The sequence below is a fragment of the Cyanistes caeruleus genome, unplaced genomic scaffold, assembly GCF_971803275.1.
Source record: "Cyanistes caeruleus unplaced genomic scaffold, bCyaCae1.hap1.1 HAP1_SCAFFOLD_99, whole genome shotgun sequence".
NCBI lineage: Eukaryota > Metazoa > Chordata > Aves > Passeriformes > Paridae > Cyanistes > Cyanistes caeruleus.
The window spans coordinates 673,952-695,550 of record NW_028255901.1 but is presented as its reverse complement, the minus strand read 5'-3'; the positions used below and the strand labels follow the sequence as shown (position 1 = coordinate 695,550).

At 50.5% G+C, this 21,599-nt stretch overlaps 1 protein-coding gene across 1 annotated transcript in view; it reads left to right on the top strand.

The window, feature by feature from the left end:
* LOC147646411 (uncharacterized) overlaps nucleotides 1-21,599 on the top strand; it is a 584,263-nt gene that overhangs the window by 93,585 nt on the left and 469,079 nt on the right. The window contains 1 exon segment of the mRNA XM_086873464.1: nucleotides 10,087-10,475. Within this exon segment, the coding sequence (XP_086729590.1) occupies nucleotides 10,087-10,475 (389 nt within the window).

Below are 21,599 nucleotides of genomic sequence, written 5' to 3'. Positions count from 1 at the left end.
GGAGTCACAACAGGAGAAATCCTTAGTTTATTGCTTCAGCTCTGTCTTATAGACAGATACGTGGAAAGTAAAGAAAAGAAACTCTTATTGGTTAACAAAGTACTACATCACCATCATTGGTCAGGGGCACTTTGCCCCCCCTGACTCTCTCCTGCAAGGAGAAACAACAAGCTGCAAAACAACACCTGCAAGGCTGTTTAGTATCTCTGAGAATTGTTTTAATTCCTTCTCATGAATTTCTCAGGCTAGCCTTCAATCAGGCCTGAGAGCTATGTGGCCTGTAATAACTACAGGCACTCTGGTTCAGATTTAGCATCCATATTTGGTCACTCAGGAGCTGGTCTGGGGGCTCCAGAGGTGGGTGAGGAGCATTGCCTTTGGTGTGCCAGGGACTGGCAGACACTGCAGGGCTGGGATAGAGGCTCTGGGGGGATTGGGGTTCCAGGGCAGTGCAGTGCTGGGGTTACAGGGCAGGACAAGGCTGGACCTGACCCTTCCTCCCCTTTGAAACACAAAATGTTTCCAGCCAACAATCTTCTCCAGTCTCTCACAACAGTCTCTCCTCCAGTCTCTCACAACAGGCAAACCTGGAGGTGGAATCCCTATTTTGGTCATGGGCACCTGGCTGAGAAGGACAATTCTTTTCCATAGGAAGGAAAGAGGCACAGGGTTTGGAAAGCAAGTGAGAGCTGGACATCAGGAGGCCAAGGCCAGCCCAGCTTGTCTGTAATGGCAGATTTTGTCTGGGAGCAGTCTTTGGATATAGCAGTCATTGGAATGTTGGAGGTGGAATCAAAATTTTGGCCATGGATGCTTGGAGAAGCAGGACAGTTTTTTCCTGTAGGAAGGAATTCACAGTACCTTAGTGAATTTAGTGTTTTAATAGCAGATGAGAAGAGACCCTCAACATGTCAAGGTCAGTTGGACCAGTCAGGAGGCCCCTGGGAGTCCAAACCAGCCAGAGCTGTTCTATGTTCCCTTGATTTTATGAAGCCCCATAGAGTCACAATGGACCCTTACTTCCATGGGGCCCTGCAGTGTCACAATGGTGCTGTGATTCCATGGGATCCAGCAGTGTCATAGTGGAGCACTGATTATAAGAAGACCTGCAGTGTCACAGTGGACCCTTGATTCCATGGAGTACCACAGTGTCACAATGGCCTCAGGATCCATCAGGCCCTGCAGTGTCACAATGGTCCCAGCGATTCCATGAGGCCTTGCAGTGTCACAATGGTCTCTGTGGTTCCACAGGCCCCTCAATGTCACGTGACTCCTCTGTTCCATGAGGCCTGAAATGTCACAATGGACCTTGGCGGTTTGCAGTGTCACAAAGGTCTCCTCTGGCTCCACAGTGTCATCCTGGACCACTGATTACAGGAGGCCCCTCAGTGTCACCCTGGACCTTTGGTTCCATGCAGCCCTGCAGTGTCACAAAGGACTCTTGGTTTCACGAGGCCCCACAGGATCCCAATGGTCCTCTTGGTTCTGTGGGGACCACAATGGTCTCACTGGTTCCATGAGGCCTCACAGTGTCACAATGCTTTGTTTATTTCATGGTGCCCCACAATGTCACAATGGATCCTTGGTTCCATGGGGCCCTGTGCTGGTGCATTCCCCCCTCCCCTTCTCAGGCCGCCCTGCCAGCTGAGAAATGCTCCTTGGGCCTGGGCCTTGGCCAACAGCCCCTGGGCTCAGCTCCTCTGCAGCTCATCAGAAACACTGTCTGCTCCCAGGCACTGCTGCTGCCCAAGCAGCTCCTGCTTGCTTCAGGAGCAGCCCTGGGAACTGTTCCTGTTCCCTGTGTGGCACAACATCCCTGTTCTCAGCCTTGCAAAGAAAGCTGTTGATGCCAAGTGCGGCCAGGATGAAACATTGCTGTGCCTGAAGCCCCTCTCTTGGGGCCCTACAAACAGCGCTCCAAAAGGAGCCCCTTGCAGCTCTCCTGGGCCAGCCACCTCCCTCGGAGTGGGGCCTCTGTGAGCCGGGAACTCTCCCGTTTGCTGCACTCAGGGCATCCCCGAACAAGGACGGAGCCTGGGCCGATCCCCCCACTCCTCCAGGCTCAGCCCTTGGCCCGCTGGGGAGATGCCAAAGCATCCGCAGGGAGCATTTCCCTGCCCTGCAGGGGAATTTCTCACAGCTGCCTTGCACTGCCTCTTTGTGTCTGTGTGCACACACCAGTGCTGTGCCCTGGCAAATGGGGCAGAAATGCTGCTCTGGGAGGGGCTGGAGTGCCTTGGAGATCTGAGTCAGGCAGGCCTGTGAGTGAGGGTAAGTCATGAGGTATAAGCTAAGTTAAATGCTGCGTAGTGTTCTTCTTTTGCTCCATTGTTATGTTTAATATAAATGATAAGCTAATTTAAATACTGTTTAGTATTATTCCTCTGCAAATTTGCTAAGTCATAGGTTATAAATTAGGTTAAATACAGTAAATGCTGTTGTTTTGCTAAATTGTGACATTTGAGGTTTCAGTTAAGGTTAAGGTATAAATGAAGTCCTGTTAAGTTTGTGCTCTGTTAAGTGAGCCAACTCTGGGATGTTATCATGTGTTGCCATACAGCGGTACTGTGATGTCACAGAAGACTGTGATGTCAAAAATTCAACCCGTGGTGTCACAGTCTGTTCTGTGATGTCACATGCTGGTCTGTCATTTCACAGAGCCACCTTCGATGATGGCAGTCTCTGCTCAATGGTCTCACACCATCCTTTATGATGCCAGAGTCAGCTTCGTGATGTCATAACCCCATCAGTGATGTCACACAACCATCTCTGTGATGTCAGATACCCTGTAATGTCACAGCACATACTTTGACCTCACAACCAGGTCTATGATGTCATACAGCCATGTCATGATGTCACAGCCTGATTACTGATGTCACAGAATCCCTTCTGTGATGCCATAGCTGCTCAGGGACCTCACACAACAAACTCTGGGATGTCACAGCCCCATCTGTGACTTCACACAACCCACTCGGAACTGTCACACAGCCCCTTTCTGACATCCCAGCTGCTCTGGGGCTCCAGGACACAGCCACAGAGGTGCTGCTGGGACACAGCCCCCTCTGGCACATCCCACAGCCCCTGCCAGTGCTGAGCCCCTGGCAGCTCTGTCTGGGGCTGCTCTCTGTGTCCCTGAGCTGCCCTGGCAGGGCCCCAGCCCTGCTGGGCTGTGCTCAGGGGCTGCTCCTGACCAGAGCTGTCTCCCTGCTGTGGTCTGTTCCCATGGCAACATCTGCCCCATTGTTATGTTCTGATTCCATGGCAGCCAGCACAGCCCCTGCTGCTATGGGCAGTCCCTTGGCAGCTCCATGGAGACCCCATGCCAGGGGTGGTTGCCATGGACACCAGCTCAGGCCTGGAGCCTGAGCCCGTTGCCATGGCAACCATTTGCAGTCCCATCCCCAGGCTCACGGGATCCCAGAGCCACAGAATTGGCTGAGTTGGGAGGGAGCCATGGGGATCCTCCAGTCCAACTGCTGGCCCTGCACAGGACACCCCAACAATCCCAGCCTGGGCCTGGCAGCGCTGGCCAAACGCTGCTGGAGCTCAGCCAGCCCTGGAGCTGGGAGCCTTCCCTGGGGAGCCTGTTCAGTGCCCCAGCAGCCTCGCGGGAAAAACCTTTTCCTCACATCCAGCCTAAACCTGCCCGCCTCAGCTCCAGCCGCTCCCTCCACTCCTGTCCCTGGGCACCAGAGGGAAGAGGTTCCCGCAGCCCCCAGCCAGGGACCCGCTCCCAAGGCTGCTGCCATGGCAACCAGGCCTGGCACCAGCTGGGATGCTCAGTTTCCACGGGCTGGGCTTCAGGAATGGCATTCCCCAATTTCCTGCTCCTGCTGAAACCGCACTGCTGCTCGCTTCCCTCCCACCTCCCATGGAAAGCACAAAAGGCAAAGATCCCAGGCTGGGATAAGAACAATTTATTGAGAACAGCAACGAGATAAGGAACAAACAGACACAGAAACAATTTTGGTAACAGAAAGGATAAGACAAACCATTCACAGGGAAAACTAAAATACCACCAAATGACTCTTCCTGACCACGTATTTCCTCCTGCCAAGAAAGGACACCCTTCTCTGGTGAGAGAGAGGGAGTCCTTTTCCTGCCCCTGGCAATGACCTGAGATGGGACTGAATATAATGGACCATGATCACAGTCTCACATTCTTTGATCCCACATCATGACATTGCCATGAGCAGGAAAAGGTACAGGTGTCTTCCCAGCATGGATCCCAGGGAACATGGATCACCAGGTCTCTTCCCAATGTGGATTCTCCATGGGCGGATGAAACTGGAGCAGTGCACAAAGCTCTTCCTGTATTTTGAGGCACTTGTAGGGCTTCCCTTACCGGTGCCACCGTTGGTGTCTGCCAAAGTTAGACCTGTCTGAGAAGCTCTTCCCACACTGGGGACACTTGTAAGGCCTCTCCCCAGTGTGGATGCGCTGGTGGATGATGAGTTGGGAGCTCCAGCTGAAGCCCTTCCCTCATTCCCCACACTCATAGGCCCATTCCCCAGTGTGGATCATCCTGTGGCGGATCAGGCGGTTGCTCCGGCTGAAGCTCTTCCCACACTCCAAGCACTTGTAGCGCTTCTCCCCATCCTGAAGCTGCTCATGGACCACCAGCTCAGAGCCCTGGCTGGATCTCCGGCCGCCTTCCCGGCACAGGGTGGGTCTTTCCTCCTCACAGCACCCTGGGATGGGTTTGGAGCCCCTCCTCCTGTGGGATCTCTGGGGATTTTCCTCCCCGTTGGATTCCTGTGCAGTGGAGCAGCTCAGAACAGCCTCTTCCATGAGGTTCTGCCGTGGGGATTTGTCCTCCCTGGTCTCCATCCTCAGCTCCTTGTCTTGGGGAGGAAGGACGAGGAGAGGATGGGATTTGCCTCCGTGCCAGAGGGAAGGGGAAGGAGATCCCCCCAGTGCGTCCCCGGCAGGACGGCGTCGGCAGCGGGGTTGTCCTGCAGCCGGGGGCCAGGCTGGGCTGGGAGATGGAGCAGGAGAGAGGGGGAAAGGGGCACTGACTTCCTCCTCACCTGCCTGGGTGTCCTGGGAGATCTTCCTCTTCCTTGCAGCCTTCTCATCCATCCAGCCAAAGTTTGGGATGGGGAAATCCTGGTTTGGGAGAAAACAAGGAATGAGAACGTTGAGTTTGAAGGTCCCTCTGTCCAAGACCCTGTCTAGAAGTCCCTGGGTACCTAGGAGGTCTTGGTTTGAAAGGAAAGTTGTTTGCTAAGGAAGGCAGAAACTGACATTGAAATTGATAAAAATGTAAGCAACCACCCTCTCCGAATTATTATATTCTTGATATTAAAGTGATCTCAGATAAAGATATAGGAATAAAAATAGTTCTTTAGTAAAGGAAGAAAAATTAAAATGCAGCAGTACAAAAGAAAAAAAAAACCAAGAAAACAACACTCTGAGAGTCAGAATACAATCTGACACCCTGTTGGTCAGGGTGCTGGTAGCAGTCTGATTAAATGGTGGCTGCAGTCCTCCTGGAGTGACTGATGTGGTTCTGTTGAAGCAATGATCCCATAGAAGATTGTAGCTTACCTCTGAAGTTCTGGTGCTGTAGATGGGTCTGGTCTCTCCTCTGGGAATCCAGTGGAGAAAGACTGCCTGTGGTGTTTAGATTATCAGATTATATCCAGTCAGGAATGCTTGGCTCCTTCCCCTGGGTGGAGCATCTCACAATGGGATGATGTCATTTTATCAGTCCTGCACTGAGACTCAATGGCCCATTACCAGAAGATATCCCCCTGGAGGAAGGATGGATGGTGGAAGAGATAAAGAACACTGCCCCACCTGGTTTTAACAGCTGGCCCATTAACAGAAGATATCCCCCATTTATGAGGGATGGGTGATGAAAGAGATAAAGAAAACTGCTCCTCTAGTTTTTAACAAATGGTGATAGAATACATACTTTTGATTACATCTTGCATTGCAACCCAAGACATGGGGTCCATAAAAATTGTACACCACCAAAAATTGGCCCTGAAAATGCTTTCCAGAAGTTTTCTATTTCTGTTCTCTCCCTTTTGGTGTTCAGGGGTTCCCACCTGTCCCAGCTGCTGGGGGTCATGCTTGTACTGGGGGTCACACTTCTACTCGGTCCCTGACCTCTTCAGGCTGCTGTGAGTGCCAGGAATTTGAAAACTTCCCCCCATTTCGATCTCCCCACTTAGGGATGCTGGAAGTTTTTGGGATCCCAGGGTCCCTGCTCCCCTTATTCCCTTCTTGGGGATGCATGGGGTCCAAGGAGACCCCCCTGCCCCTCTCTATGCAACTGAGGGTCCCACAAATCATGGTGCTCCCCCTCTCTGGGATCCCCACTTTGGGGTCCTGGGGGACACAGGGCTCTGCTCCTCCAGGCTGCCTCTGACAGCAGCTGCCACTGGGAACCCCAAATGTCCCCCTAAAGGACATTTTCTTCTCAGCCTTGGTGTTCTTCATTCTCCAATCATCACCCCCAAAAAACCCAACCCAAGCACCCCCCAGGATATCTGGGCCGAGCTCCCCCTCCCTCGTCAATTGTGGCATAGGGGGGTGTTGATCCCACGGATGGGGGGTGGCTGTGAATTCAGGGAGTGAATCCCAGTTCGACTGGGATATACTGGGCCTGAGATCATACTGGAAAACAAGCACTTGACTGGGGTTGCAAGGAGTGTCTGGGAATGGCTATGGACATGCTGAGGGCAGCTGGGATATACTGGGAGTGTCTGTGACCATACTGGGGATGACTGGGAACACACTGGGAACAATGGGAACCATGCTGGGGACAACTGGGAACAACTGGGAGTGACAGGGTCTACACTGGGGGCAACTCCAGCTGGGCATAACTGGGACCATGCAGGGAGCAGCTGGGATCATCTGGGGAGCAACTGGAACTATACTGGGCCCAACTGGGTGCAACTGGAATCACACTGGGAGGAACAGGGAGCAACTGGAACCATCCTGAGGGTAACTGTGCCCATGCTGGGGTCATACTGGGATCCTATTGGAACTAGATGGGATCATACTGGGAGTGATTGGAAAGGTGCCGACTGTGACTGGAACCATGCTGGAGGTGACTGGGAGCAACTGGGCCCATCCTGGGAGTGACAGGGAGTCACACTGGCCATGACTGGAATCATACTTGGAGGACCTGGGATTGACTGGAACCATACTGGGAGTGACTGGGTGCAACAGCCCATACTGGAACTGACTGTGATTATAGTGGGAGTGACTGGGATCATCCTGGAAGTGTTTTTCTGTAGATCTTATGTGTTTCTGGTCTCGGTTTATTTTCCTTATTATCCTATATACCTGAAACATTTTTGGATATCTTAATGTCACCCAAAATCTTAAGGGCTAATGGTTTTTAGGTTAAATGAGCTAAGTTTGTAATGTTAATGCTATGGTAATAGTTCTGTCTTCAACTGGATGTTGTATTAAACCCTTTGCCAAAGTTCCTTGATTGTCTATATTTTAAGAGTTAAATTTTGTGTCATTTTGACTTCTTAGCTCAGTTGGTCAGAGCATGGTGCCAGTATCACCGAGGCTGTGGGTTCAATCCTTGTGTGGGCCATTCACTTAAGAGCTGGACTTGATGATCCTTGTGGGTCCCTTCCTACCAAGAATATTCTTTGCATCTGTCCATGCTGAGAAGATCTGGTTGGTGTTTCTCCTGTGCACCAAACTCAAGCAGAGGAACCTTTGGTTACCACCAGAATTGAAGTGTTCTTGGGTGTTACAGCCCTGCAGGCTCACAGTGGCCTCTTGTTTCCATAAGGCTTCAGACTGTCCCACTGGTCCCTTGGTTCCATGGGCCCAAGAGTGCCACAATGATCCCCTTGGTTCCACAACTTCCCATGGTGTCACACTGGCCCCTTGGTTCCATAAGGATCTGGAGTGTCACACAGGTTTATGGCATTTGTCCTTGCTGCCCCTCACATCCCACTGCCCCACAAAGAGCCCCGAGCCACCCGTGAGGGACAGGCCCTGCTGGGCCAGGCCTGGGCTCAGGGCTTGGCCTTTCTGCTTCCTCCAACCCAGCCAGGGCTGGCTCAGCATTGCAGTTCCCTGCTCAGAGCCTTTGGCTCCCGGCAATCCTGGCCTCCAGGATCTGCTCTCACCAGTCCCTGGGGAGCCTTTGGCAGTCCCTGCCCTCAGCTGGGCCAATTGATGCTCCAAGGGACTTGGAGTTTTGCTTCTGACTACTTGAGCATCTTCTTCAGCCTGAAGGAGGGACAAAAGAGGATCAGGGAAAGGAGTAGGAACCACGAGGTCAAGCACTCCCTGAATTCACAGCCCCCCCACCTATGGGATCATCACCCCCCATCCCACAGGTGACCGGGGTGGGGGAACTTGGCCCAGATATCCCGGGGGATCTTTCTTGGGTTGTGCTTTTTGAGGGGGGATGTTTGGAGAATGAAGAACTTCAAAGCTGAATGGAAAATGCCCCTTGGGGGGATACTGGGGTGTCTCAGCATCCCTACGTGAGGAGATGGAAACAGGGAGAACTTTTCATATTCCTGGCACTCCCAGCAGCCTGAAGAGGTCAGGGACTGAGTAGACTGGGGACCCCCAGTACAAGCATGACCCCCAGCAGCTGGGACAGGGAGGAAACCCTGAACAGCAAAGGGGAGATACCAGAGATGGGGAACACCTGGGAGGCATTTTCAGGGCTGAATCTTGGTGTTTGGGAGGTTTTTATGGACCCCATTTCCTGGGTTACAATGCAGGATGTAACCAAAAGTATGTATTCTATCACCATCTGTTAAAACCTGGTAGAGCAGTTTTCTTTATCTCTTTCATGAGCCATCCCTCATAACAGGTGGATATCTTCTGTTAATGGGCCAGCTGTTAAAACCAGGTGGGGCAGTGTTCTTTATCTCTTCCACCACCCATCCTTCCTCCAGGGGGATATTTTCTGTTAATGGGCCATTGAGTCTCAGTGCATGACTGATAAAATGACATCATCCCATTGTGAGATGCTCCAGCCAGGGGGAGGAGCCAAGCATTCCTGACTGGATATAATCTTGGAATCAGAACACCAGAGGCAGTCTTTCTCCACTGGATTCCCAGAGGAAGTCTTTCTCCACTGGATTCCCAGAGGAGAGACCAGACCCATCTACAGCACCAGAACTTCTGAGGTAAGCTACAATCTTCTATGGGATCATTGCTTCAACAGAACCACATCTGTCACTCCAGGAGGACTGCAGCCACCATTTAATCAGACTGCTACCAGCACCCTGACCAACGGGGTGTAAGGTCCTGACTCTGTTAGTGCGTTGCTTTTTGTTCGTTTTGTTGGGGTTTTTTTTGTACTGCTGCATTTTCATTTTCCTTTGTTTAGTAAAGAACTTATATTCCTTTTCCCATATTGTTACCTGAGAGCACTTTGGTTTCAAGATTATAATAATTCGGAGGGGATGGGATACTTATATTTTTTATCCATTTCAGTGGTGATTTCTGCCTTCCTTAGCAAACTTCTTTCAAACTAAGTCACGTCAGAGGCCCAGGTGACTTCTAGAGATGGGCTTGGTAAGAGGGACCATCAAACTCAATGTGCTCATTCCTTGTTTTCTCTCAAACCAGGAGTTTCCAATCCCAAACCTTGGCTGGATGGAGAAGGAGGCTGTGAGGAAGAGGAAGATGCCCCAGGACACCCAGACAGGTGAGGAGAAATTCAGTGCCCCTTTCCCCCTCTCTCCTGCTCCATCTCCCAGCCCAGCCTGGTCCCCGGCTGCAGGACAACCCCGCTGCCGACGCCGTCCTGCCAGGGACGCACTGGGGGGATCTCCTTCCCCTTCCCTCTGGCACGGAGGCAGATCCCATCCTCTGCTTGTCTTTCCTCCCCCAGACAAGGAGCTGAGGATGGAGACCAGGGAGAACAAATCCCCACAGCAGAACCTCATGGAAGAGGCAATTTTGAGCAGCTCCACAATGCAGGAATCCAATGGGGAGGAAAAGCTCTGGAGATCCCACAGGAAAAGGGGATCCAAACCCATCCCAGGGTGCTCTGAGGAGGAAAGACCCACCCTGTGCCAGGAAGGTGGCCAGAGATCCAGCCGGGGCTCTGAGCTGGTGGTCCATGAGCGGCTTCAGGATGGGGAGAAGCCCTACAAGTGCTTGGAGTGTGGGAAGAGCTTCAGACAGAGGAAAACCCTGATCTGCCACCAGATGATCCACACTGGGGAATGGGCCTATGAGTGTGGGCAATGTGGAAAGGGCTTCAGCAGGAGCTCCCACCTCATCATCCACCAGCGCATCCACACTGGGGAGAGGCCCTATGAGTGTTCTGAGTGTGGGATGAGGTTTCACAGCAGCTCCAATCTTGTCCTGCACCAGCGAATTCACACGGATGAGAGGCCCTTCCGCTGCCCTAACTGTGGGGAGGGCTTCAAGCAAAACTCCCACCTCATCAGGCACCAGCGCATCCACATTGGGGAGAGGCCCTACAAGTGTCCCCAGTGTGGGAAGAGCTTCTCAGACAGGTCTAACTTTGGCAGACACCAACGGAGGCACTGGTAAGGGAAGCCCTGCAAGTGCCTCAAAATACATGAAGAGCTTTGTGCACTGCTCCAGCTTCATTCGCCCATGGAGAATCCACATTGGGAAGAGACCTGGTGATCCATGTTCCCTGGGATCCATGCTGGGAAGACACCTGTACCTTTTCCTGCCCATGGCAATGTCATGATGTGGAATCAAAGAATGTGAGACTGTGATCATGGTCCATTATATTCAATCCCATCTCAGGTCATTGCCAGGGGCAGGAAAAGGACTCCCTCTCTCTCACCAGAGAAGGGTGTCCTTTCTTGGCAGGAGGAAATACGTGGCCAGGAAGAGTCAGTTGGTGGTATTTTAGTTTTCCCTGTGAATGGTTTGTCTTATCCTTTCTGTTACCAAAATTGTTTCTGTGTCTGTTTGTTCCTTATCTCGTTGCTGTTCTCAATAAATTCTTCTTATCCCAGCCTGGGATCTTTGCCTTTTGTGCTTTCCATGGGAGGTGGGAGGGAAGCGAGCGGCAGCGCGGTTTCAGCAGGAGCAGGAAATTGGGGAATGCCATTCCTGAAGCCCAGCCCGTGGAAACCGAGCATCCCAGCTGGTGCCAGGCCTGGTTGCCATGGCAGCAGCCTTGGGAGCGGGTCCCTGGCTGGGGGCTGCGGGAACCTCTTCCCTCTGGTGCCCAGGGACAGGAGTGGAGGGAGCGGCTGGAGCTGAGGCGGGCAGGTTTAGGCTGGATGTGAGGAAAAGGTTTTTCCCGCGAGGCTGCTGGGGCACTGAACAGGCTCCCCAGGGAAGGCTCCCAGCTCCAGGGCTGGCTGAGCTCCAGCAGCGTTTGGCCAGCGCTGCCAGGCCCAGGCTGGGATTGTTGGGGTGTCCTGTGCAGGGCCAGCAGTTGGACTGGAGGATCCCCATGGCTCCCTCCCAACTCAGCCAATTCTGTGGCTCTGGGATCCCATGAGCCTGGGGATGGGACTGCAAATGGTTGCCATGGCAACAGTCTCTGGCTCCAGGTCTGAGCTGGTGTCCATGGCAACCACCCCTGGCATGGGGTCTCCATGGAGCTGCCAAGGGACTGACCATAGCAACAGGGGCTGTGATGGTTGCCATGGAATCAGAACATAACAACAAGGGGCTGGTGATGGTTGCCTACTACAGATCACATTTGTTACTGGCCCTCAGAGGAGCTCCATGGGGACATTCCAAGGTTCTCCAGGCTGTTCAAGAGCTGGAATGTCACAGGCAGAGACAGGGGCTCCACAGAGACCTCCCAGGAGTTTCTGGGGATGCTGAAGAACCGTGTGGTCAGACGCAGTCCCAGCAATTCCATGGTGACATCCCAGGGGTCCTTCAGCTGCCAAGGCACCGCTCTGTCACAGACACTCCCGGGGGCTCCACGGTGACATCCCAGGAGTCCCCAGGCTGCCAAAGAGCCGGGATGTCACAGACACTCCCAGGGCTTCCTGTCATGGGCAGAGTGGGAGCTTCAGGCAAAAGCTTTATCTATTTGTTGGAGAAACTCCTGCTGTGTCATGAGGTGGAGAAATGACACTCAACAGCCACCAGGAATCCTCAAAAGCCTCTAAGATGCCTAGACTTTTAAATTCCTTCTAAGAGAAGAGACTGGGGTGGCTGTCCACTCCAATCCCGGTCCCAGACTTTGTTTAAGTGTAAAAGACTGAACAGGTGGAATTGAACCATAATGCAATTTGTCCCACAGGATTAACAATGGCATACCATCCATCTTTTTTGGTGCCCATTGCCAAAATTGGTACTCTCCCTTAAACATTTCCTGTATCCAAGGGTATCTCCCAAAAAAAACCAGCTAGCTCGGGCTGGCCTTGGCCTCTGGTAGTCACCTCGCATCAGCCCCTGTGAGGCTCTGTTCCTTCCTATGGAAAAGCTCCAGCCTTCTTGTCCTGGGACCATTTAGAATTTGGCATCCCAAATTCCATAGATCTAAGAATTGCTCCAAGACAAAAGCAGCCAGGACAGAGGGGTTATGTTGGCCTTGTCCTCTTGTGATTTTCTTAGACTATAAGCAGTCTGTTTTCATTTGAAAACCCCTTGGAGAATGCCCAGAGATCTCCCAAGGTGGGGTTTTGAGGCCTCAGGCACATGACCACTCTATATGGACAAAGGAGCTCTGCGCTCCATGGGGTGCAGACTGAGGACAGTGGAGGAGAGCCATGAGAGTGTTTAAGGAGCAGTTTCAGAGACTGTGGATCTTTTTGACATAGTGGAAAACAGCCAGAGAAAGAAAGAATTGATGCCAAGTGCAGCTGGGGAGGCCCAGAGTGGATACCAGGAGAAAGGAATTTGTGTCCCAGGACAGGGCTGTGGTGCAACACATCCCCCAGAAGGAGTCTGGAGCAGCCCAAGGCTTTGTGTGGCCAGGCAGAGTCAGGTAGGACGCAGAGCTGTCAGCAAAGGAAGGGGCCAGCGAGGTGGGGCAGCCAGGGGATGACGACAGCCTGCAGGGACAGAGGCGCAGGGCATGGACACCACAGGGCAACCAGGGCTGGAGAGGGCACAGGGATGGGCAGCAGCTGCAAGGCCCTGCCAGAGGCAACTTGTGCAGCCCTTTGGCCATGGCTGCTGGCCCTGGGCCTGAGGCCAGCAGGGGACAAGTGACCCTGGCAGCCCTGGGGCCTCATTGCCTCCTTGTCCCTGCTCAGCAGCCTGGCAGGGGCCACCCCATGGTGCTGCCCTTAGCATTGCACATCCCCACATGCCAGTGGCCCGGGAAGAGCCCTGAGCAATGAGGGAGGGACAGCATCTGCCTTGCCAGGGGCTAGGGCTCAGCCCTTGGCCCTTGGCATTCCTGAAACACATCCAGCTTTGCTCAGCACCACAGACACCTGTCCCTTGCTTGTCCCCAGCTGCTATCAGGGCCTCCAGTCTTCTGCTCTACCTGGAACCTGGGGACACTTTCTCACTCGTGTCTCTCATTTCAACTACAAGAAACTTCAGTGTTTCCATCTGACCTGGAGCTCTTGAGGAGTTTCTGGAGCACACTCTGAGGGACTGAGTGTGATGCCAAGAGCCCCAAAGGCCCGAGAGGGTGATGAAAGTGCTGGTGCTGTGTCTGTGCTGCTGAGCTGGGCCGGGCTCCTGGCCCAGAGGCAGCTCCTGGCAAGGGCAGCGCTGCAGAGAGACAGCTCTGGCCAGGAGCAGCTCCTGAGCACAGCCCAGCAGGGCTGGGGCCCTGCCAGGGCAGCTCAGGGACACAGAGAGCAGGCCCAGACAGAGCTGCCAGGGGCTCAGCACTGGCAGGGGCTGTGGGATGTGCCAGAGGGGGCTGTGTCCCAGCAGCACCTCTGTGGCTGTGTCCTGGAGCCCCAGAGCAGCTGTGATGTCAGAAAGGGGCTGTGTGACAGCTCCGAGTGGGCTGTGTGAGGTCACAGATGGGGCTGTGACATCCCAGAGTTTGTTGTGTGAGGTCACTGAGCAACTACAGCGTCATAGAGGGGATTCTGTGACATCAGAAAGACGTGTGTGATGTCACAGTGTGGCTGTATGACATCACAGAGTGGGCTGGGTGATGTTACTTAGTGGGTTGTGACATCAGAGACATGACTATGACATCAGAGGTCGAATGTACATCATTACAGAAAGGATTCTGAAATCACAGAGCAGGTTGTGACATGACAGAGCCACCACAGGGTGGATTGTGATATCACTGGTTGGTTGTGAGACATCACAGAACAGGCTGTCAAGTCACATGGTGGTGATATGAAATCCTAGAGTGGGCAGTGACATCATAGTGTCATGGATTTACTTTACCTTTAAGGGAGTTGGAGTTACTAAGAAGTGCTTAGAGTCTTTTCTCTTGACCAATTATTGGTCATTGCTGAGAATTGACAGCAGTTTAGGCCATTGAAAAGTGGGATCAACTTGTGAACCCTACCTTAAAGTGTAAAAGCAGAGCTCTCTGGGTTCTCTTTGTTTTCTGGCTGTGGAGGGTGGAGGAGCTCCAGGCCTCCCGTCCCTGCCCAGGCCATGCGGCCGGGCGGGGATGGGGCCGGGCCTGCTGCGGCTCCCGGCCGGGAGATGGGGGGGCCTGGGGAAGGTTTTCCTCGGGCCGAGCCGGGCCGAGCCGATCTCTGGCTCGGCTGCAGGTTTTTGCTGTAACTACATTCACTAGAAACTGCCCAGTGAAGAAAGAGAGAGGCCCTGGACTTGCAGCGGGTTGGAGCAGAGACTACACGCTCCAGAGCAGCCATGAGGAACTTTCCATCGCAGACGGCTCCAGCTCCTGTTCGGCAGAGATCCCCAAACCATCTACAAAAGCCTGGGCAAGATTTTAACTCTTTCATTACCCAGATGAGACTTGCGGATTAATCTTTTTATCCAGAGAGAGAGAGAGAGAGAGATCAACATGAAAAGAGACTTTATAAACTACCAGTGACAAGAAAGAAAAGAAGCTTCAGGAAAGGTAGAGAATTAAGAAGATGCTTTAATTAAGCTGAAATATCTCCCTGTTAAAACTATGGAGATGGACAATGAAGTCCTGAAAAGAACTCCTTTAATTCATGATATAGGATCTAGAGAGGAATAGTGTTCAAAGTGTAAATTTGAGTAAAGAGTAATTATAGTATAGTGAAGTGCTGGGAGATTAAAAGCCTTGAGAGGCAATGAAAAAACTGTTGAGAGATTTGAAGCCTTGAGAGGCAATGAGAAAACTGTTTTCTGGTGAAGCTCACAGAAACAGATGAAGAAGACTTTTTTTTTTTTTTTTTGCCTTTGAATAACTTATCCTTAAAAATGCTATCTCTAGACGCATGGCCCATACACACTTCAGAGTGATGTGAAAATGAGAGGAGTGAACTCTAATAATAGCAGCTCTAGACAGCTAACATTAGGGCAATAGAAAACTATAACAAAAATAGTTTTCTTGTGAGAAACTCCATAAATTAACAGGAAGAAACTTCTGTTTCTCTATAAAGACGGGTGAAAAGACTAGCAAGAATTGGGACTGTTTTAACTATCAGAGTTCCAGAGTTTTTGTCTCTGTTGTCATGTGAACAAGGGAATAGTGGGTAGATAAGGGATGGAAAGGTTTTTCTGGAAGTTTATTCTGGTGTTCTTATTATTGTAGTTTGTCAATAAACTTTTTTTTTTTATTCCCTTTTAAGTTGTATGCCTGTTTTGCTCTTGTTCTAATCCATATCTCACAGCAAGAAGTAAGTAATTTTCTTAGTTATTGGTTTAAAACCACGACACATACCTGGCATGGGGTCCCCATGTCCATCACCAGCAGGTTTCCCAAAACAACCTTGGGACCCCCAATTTCATCCCCGGGATCGCCCAAATTCCCCCATCAGGGTTCCTGTAAACCCCCTTGAGAACCCCCCAAATACCACCGTGGCCCTAAAAACACCCAGAACTTCCGAAAACCCCCCAGGAAACCCTCACAAAGGTTTATACCCAGCATGAGGACCCCATCGCCTTCATCGGCATCACCCAGGTACCCCCAAACCCCTCCCGGGACCCCCAACCCCTCCCGGGCTCCACTGCCGGAACCAACGGGAGCGGTGTTGCCCTTTTAAGAGGAGTTACAGTGGGACCCGACAACACCGGGGGCCCTTAAAGCGGCCATGGTAGAGAGAACCCCCAAAATCCACCCTGGGGGACAAAACATCCCCTACAGGGGCTTGGGGTGGGGACACCCCTAAAAATGTCACTTAAAGCCATCATGATCCCCCCTCAAAAGGGGCTTGTGGGGCTGCGGCCGCACAAACACCCTAAAATGGGGAGGAAAAAACACCCCTGTAGTGGTGGGATCCCCCCCAAAAAACCTGAAAAAGAGAAAAACTCCTCTTGAGAGGGGCCTGAAGACCCTGAAAGGCCCTGGAAGAGGGACAAGATCCCCTCCTGTGCTGGGGCCTCCCCGAGCCGGGAACTCTCCCGTTCCTGCACTCGGGGGAGCCCCGAACGACGGCGGCTCCTGGGCTGAGCCCCCCTCAGCCGGGGCTGCGGGGGGAACTGGGGGGGCTGGGACGGGGCTTGGGGCTCCTGGGGTGAACTGGGGGACCCTCAGTGCTCCCACCTCCCCCTGTTCCCCTGTCCCGCCCCGTTCCCATTGTTCCCCCAAAGCTCCGCTGCCCCCAGCTCGGTTTGGGGGGGACCCAGCCCTTTCCCATCGTGTCCCGGCCCGGCCCCGCTCACCCGAGGGCTCCGAACCACGCCCAGGGACAGAGGAGGGACAGAGGAGGAGGAAGAGGAGGGACAGAGGAGGAGGAAGAGGAGGGACAGAGCAGGAGGAAGAGGAGGGACAGAGGAGGAGGAAGAGGAGGAGCAGGAGGAGGAAGAGCTGGAGCAGGCAGAGGAGGCTCCACCTACGCTCCCCGCTCTCTGCATCTGCAGCTCCTTCGGGACCATCGCCCCCCATCCCGCAGGTGCCCGGGGAGGGGGAGCTCGCCCCAAATACCCCGGGGCTCCCTGGCTTTGGGGTTTTTGGGGGGGATGTTTGGGGATGGCAGGGCTCCAGAGCCGAGCCGCAGATGCCCCTCGGGGGCACCCCGGGGGTCCCCGGGAGGTGTTTTTGGGGGGTCCCGGTGGCGGTGGCGGCAGAGCCCCGGCAAAGGGGCCGGGGGGATGCGGGTCCGGCATGGCCGGGAAAGGGGTTCGGGGCTCCCGGTGCCGGCAGTGGCTGCTCCCAGCATTGCCCAGTTGCTCACCCCGTGTGCCTCCAGTTTCCTCTGTGCCCCACTATAAACCAAATCACTCGCAGGCATTCCCTATTAGAGTACAATTTGTCTCCAGTTTATCCCATTTTTTCACATTTTTATTCAATTATTTCCCATTTTTATCCCAATTTCATACAATTTTTCCCCCATTTTTATCCTATTTTTTTATTTTTCCCCATTTTTCCCCCATGTTTCCGCTTTTTGCCTCTATTTTTCCCCTTTTTAACTCATTTTTCCTCAATTTTTCCCAATTTTTCTGATTTTTTCCCAATTTTTTCCTGCATTTTTACTCAATTTTTCCCCATGTTTTCCTCAGTTTCCCCCATTTTTTTCCCATTTGTAATCCATTTTTTCCCTGTTTCCCCATTTTACCCTCTTTTTGCTTCATAGACCCTATTTTTCACCCATGATCTCTCCTATTTTCCCCATTTTCTTCCAATTTTCCCCCCTTTTTGCTTCATTTTTACAATTTTTATTCCCATTTTATCCCATTTTTTTCCCAGTTTCCCCCATTTTTTTCCTCATTTTTATTCTGGTTTTATTTTTCCAGAATTTTATCCCCGTTTTCTTTCATTTTTTTTCCTCCAATTTTCCAATTTTCCCTCCATTTCCATTCCATTTCCCACAACTTTCTCCCATTTTCATCCCATTTTTTCTCCATTTCTTCCAACTTTTGCTCCATTTTTTCTCTTTTTCCCCATTTTTCCCCATTTTTTTCTAGTTTTCCCCAACTCTTCCACATTTTTCCTCCATTTCCATCCTATTTTCCCCCATTTCCCCCAATCCTTCCCATTTAATTATCAAAAAAAATTAATATTTTAGGTGGGGAGGAATTAAAATTTTTGGGGAAAAAATTGAAATTTTGTCGGGAAAAAAAGGGTGTTTTGTGGGCAAAAGTCCATGAATTTGAATCACAGCTTTCCCATGATTTTTCCATGATTTTTTCATGATTTCCCGCTGGAAGGAGGCGTGGGACTCATCCGAACATTCTGGAAGCTGTAAGAGGACCAGGCCATCAGCCTTCCGAAAAACCCGAACCAGCTCATCCGCAATTTCACCTTTCCTCAGTTCTCGGATTCCCAGGTCTGGAAATTCTTCCACAACCTCCCAGGTAGGCAATTCCCAAAATTCCTTGGAAAAATGGAATAAAGGGATTTCAATCCGTTTTTTCCCCTGATTTTTCTCATTTTTTCCCAGTTTTTTTCCCAGCTTTTTAAGATAATTTTCCTCTTTGTATTCCTCGGTTTTTCCCTGAATTTTCCCAATTTTTTTCCCAATTTTTTCTATTTTTTTCCATTTTTTTCCTGATTTTTCCTGATTTTTCCCATTTTTTCCCTGCTTTTCTCCTTGTTTTCCCAATTTTTTCCCAGTTTTTTCACAAATTTTCCTGATTTTTTTCCCTGATTTTCGCCTGGTTTTTCCCTCTTCTTTTCTCAAGTTTTTCCGTCTTTTTTGTAACTTCTTAAATTTTTACCTGATTTTTCTGTTTTTTCCTGTATTTTCCCAATTTTTTCCCAGATTTTTCCCAGTTTTTTCCCTGATTTTCCCTCAATTTTTCATTATTTTATTCTGATTTTTTTCCTGGGTTTTTTTTCCTGATTTTTTCCAGGTTTTATTCACTTTTTCTTTTCCTGATTTTTCATTCATTTTTCATAATTTTTAAAATTTTTTTCCCCATTTTTTCTTGATTTTTCTCTCTGATTTGTCCAAATATTACCCCATTTTTTCTTTAATTTTTCTGACTTTTGCCTGTTTCTTTCCTAAATATTTCCTGGCTTTTCCCCAGTTTTTTCCCATTTTTCGTTGTGGTCTTTTTTCCCGTTTTCTTTTCCTCATTGTTTTCCTGATTTTTTTTTTTAATTTTTCTCAAATTTTTCCTGCTCTTCTTCCTCTTTCTTTTCATGATTTTTCCCAGTTTTTTCCCAATTTTTTTCTCCCAGTTTTTTCCTGATTTTTCCCTCTTCTTTTCCCAATTTTTTCCTCATTATTCTCAGATTTTTTCACAATTTTTCCCTGATTTTTCCCTATATTTCTTAAGTTTTTAAGCGATTTTACCCGATTTTTTCCAGGTTTCTTTCCTCACTCATCTCAATTTTCCCAATTTTTTCATAATTTTTTTCCTTATTTTCCCCATTTTTTCCTGAGTTTTTCAGATATTTTTTTCCTGATTTTTTCCTCTTTCTTTTCTGATTTTTTTCAATTTTTCCCAATTTTTGGTCAAAATTTTCCTTGGTTTTTGTATTTTTTTCCAGTTTTTTTCTCAGTTTTTTCCCTGATTTTTCCCTTTTCCTTTCCCAAATTTTTCTGGTTTTCCCCAATTTTTTCCTGATTTTTTTCTTTTTTTTTTTTTCTGAATTTTTATCCTGTTCCTATTTTTTTCCCTGATTTTTCCCTGATTTATCTTTTTTATAAATTGTTTTTCTAATTTTTTTTCTGCTTTTTTTGCAATTTATTCTCAAATATATCAGATTTCTTCCTTGATTTTTCCAAATTTTTTCCAATTTTTTAATGATTTTTCTGGATTTTTCCCGAGGTTTTTAATCTTTTTTTTCCTGATATTTTTCCCTGATTTTTCCTAATTTTTTTCACGCCTTTCCTAATTTTTCCTGATTTTTCCCTATTCTTTTCCCAAATTTTTCCTACTTTTCTCCCAATTTATTCTCAAATTTCCCTGATTTTTCCTGGTTTTTTTGCATTTTTTTCCCCATTTTTTCCAGATTTTATTTCTCTTTCTTTTCCTTAGTTTCCCCGATTTTTCCCAATCCTTTCCCAGTTTTATTCCTGATTTTCCCCATTTTTCCCCCAATTTTTTCCTGTTTTTTTCCTGATTTTTCCTTCTTTTCCTATTTTTTCTGATTTCTTCCCCATTTTTTCTGATTTTTACTGATTTTTCCCAGTTTTTTTCCACTTTCCTGATTTTTTCCCCAGTTTTTCCTTGAGGTATTTTTTTTTCCCCCAGATTTTTCCTGGTTTTCCCCAGTTTTCTCTCAAATTTTTTCCGTGCTTTTTCCCCCCTTTTTTTTTATATCTCCCTGTTTTGGTTGTTTTGGGTTTTTTTTGCTTTTCCCTGATTTTTCTCTTATATTTTCCTTGAATTTATCTTGGTTTTTTTCCCATTTTTTCCCTCACACAGTTTCCTTCACACTCCCAGTCTAATCCCAGTCACTCCCAGTATGAGGCCAGTGGCCCTCAGTTGCTCCCTGGCAGTGCCAGTGTGACCCCAGTAGCCTCCAGTGTGATCCCTGGGACTCCCTGTCTCTCCCAGTATATCCCAGTCAGCCCCAGCACGCTCCCAGTCATTCCCAGCTCCTCCCAGTTGCTCTCAGCATGATTCCAGTTGTTCCCAGCCACTCCCAGTCAATCCCAGTATGATTCCAGTCACCCTCAGTGGGATCCCAGTCTCAGCCAGCAGGGACCCAGCTGCTCCCACTGTGATCCCAGTATGATCCCAGTTGAGTATGATCCCAGAATAGTTGTAATTCTTCCCAGTTCCTACCGGTATGATCCCAGTTGTCCCTGGAATAGACCCAGTCCATCTCAGCACGGTTCCACTCACTCCCAGTTTCTCCCAGTGTGGTTCCAGCTGTTCCCAGTATGGTCACAGACACTCCCAGTATATCCCAGCTGCCCGCAGCATGCTAGTGCTCATTCCCAGTCATTCCCAGTTACCCCAGTAAGGTTCCAGTTACCCCAGTCCAAACCAGTCCCTGCCAGTGCTGCCACTCCTGGGATCCCCCAGCCCTCTCTGCGTTCCCCGGTCCCACATCTCCCCAGAGTAGCCCCAAGGGCTGGCAGTCCCCAGCCAGGGTCCCCAGCCAGCCCCAGGTTGGATCTGCAGCCCCCAATTTTCCCAGTTTCCCTCTCCTTTTCCCCGGGCCGGGTTCCCCCCGTCCCCAGCGGGTGGGAGCAGCGGAGAGCCCCGCGCTGCCCATCCCGACCTGTCCCGGCTCCATCCCCGCTCCTGCCGTGGGCTGTGAGGGGTTTGGGAACGGGGCACCGAGGGTGTCGCTGCTCCTGGGGGAGGAGGAGGAGAGATGGAAGAGGAGGGATGAAGAAGGAGAGTGAGAAGGGATGGACGTAGGAGAAGAAGCTGGCGTTAGGGAGGAAGAAGAAGAGGAGGGACAAAGGAGGATCATGGAAAGGAGGAGGAAACATGAGGTCGAGCACTCCCTGAATTCACAGCCCCTTGTCACCCATGAGATCCCACCCGTGGGATCATCACCCCCTATCCCAGCAATGACCAGGGAGGGGGAGCTTGACCCAGATATCCTGGGGGGTGCCTGGGTTGAGTTTTTCTGGGGGAATGTTTGGAGAATGAAGAACTCCAAAGCTAAGCAGAAAATGCCCCTTGGGGGGACATTGGGGGGTCCTGGTGGCGGCTGCTCTCAGAGGCAGCCTGGGGGAGCAGAGCCCTGTGACTCC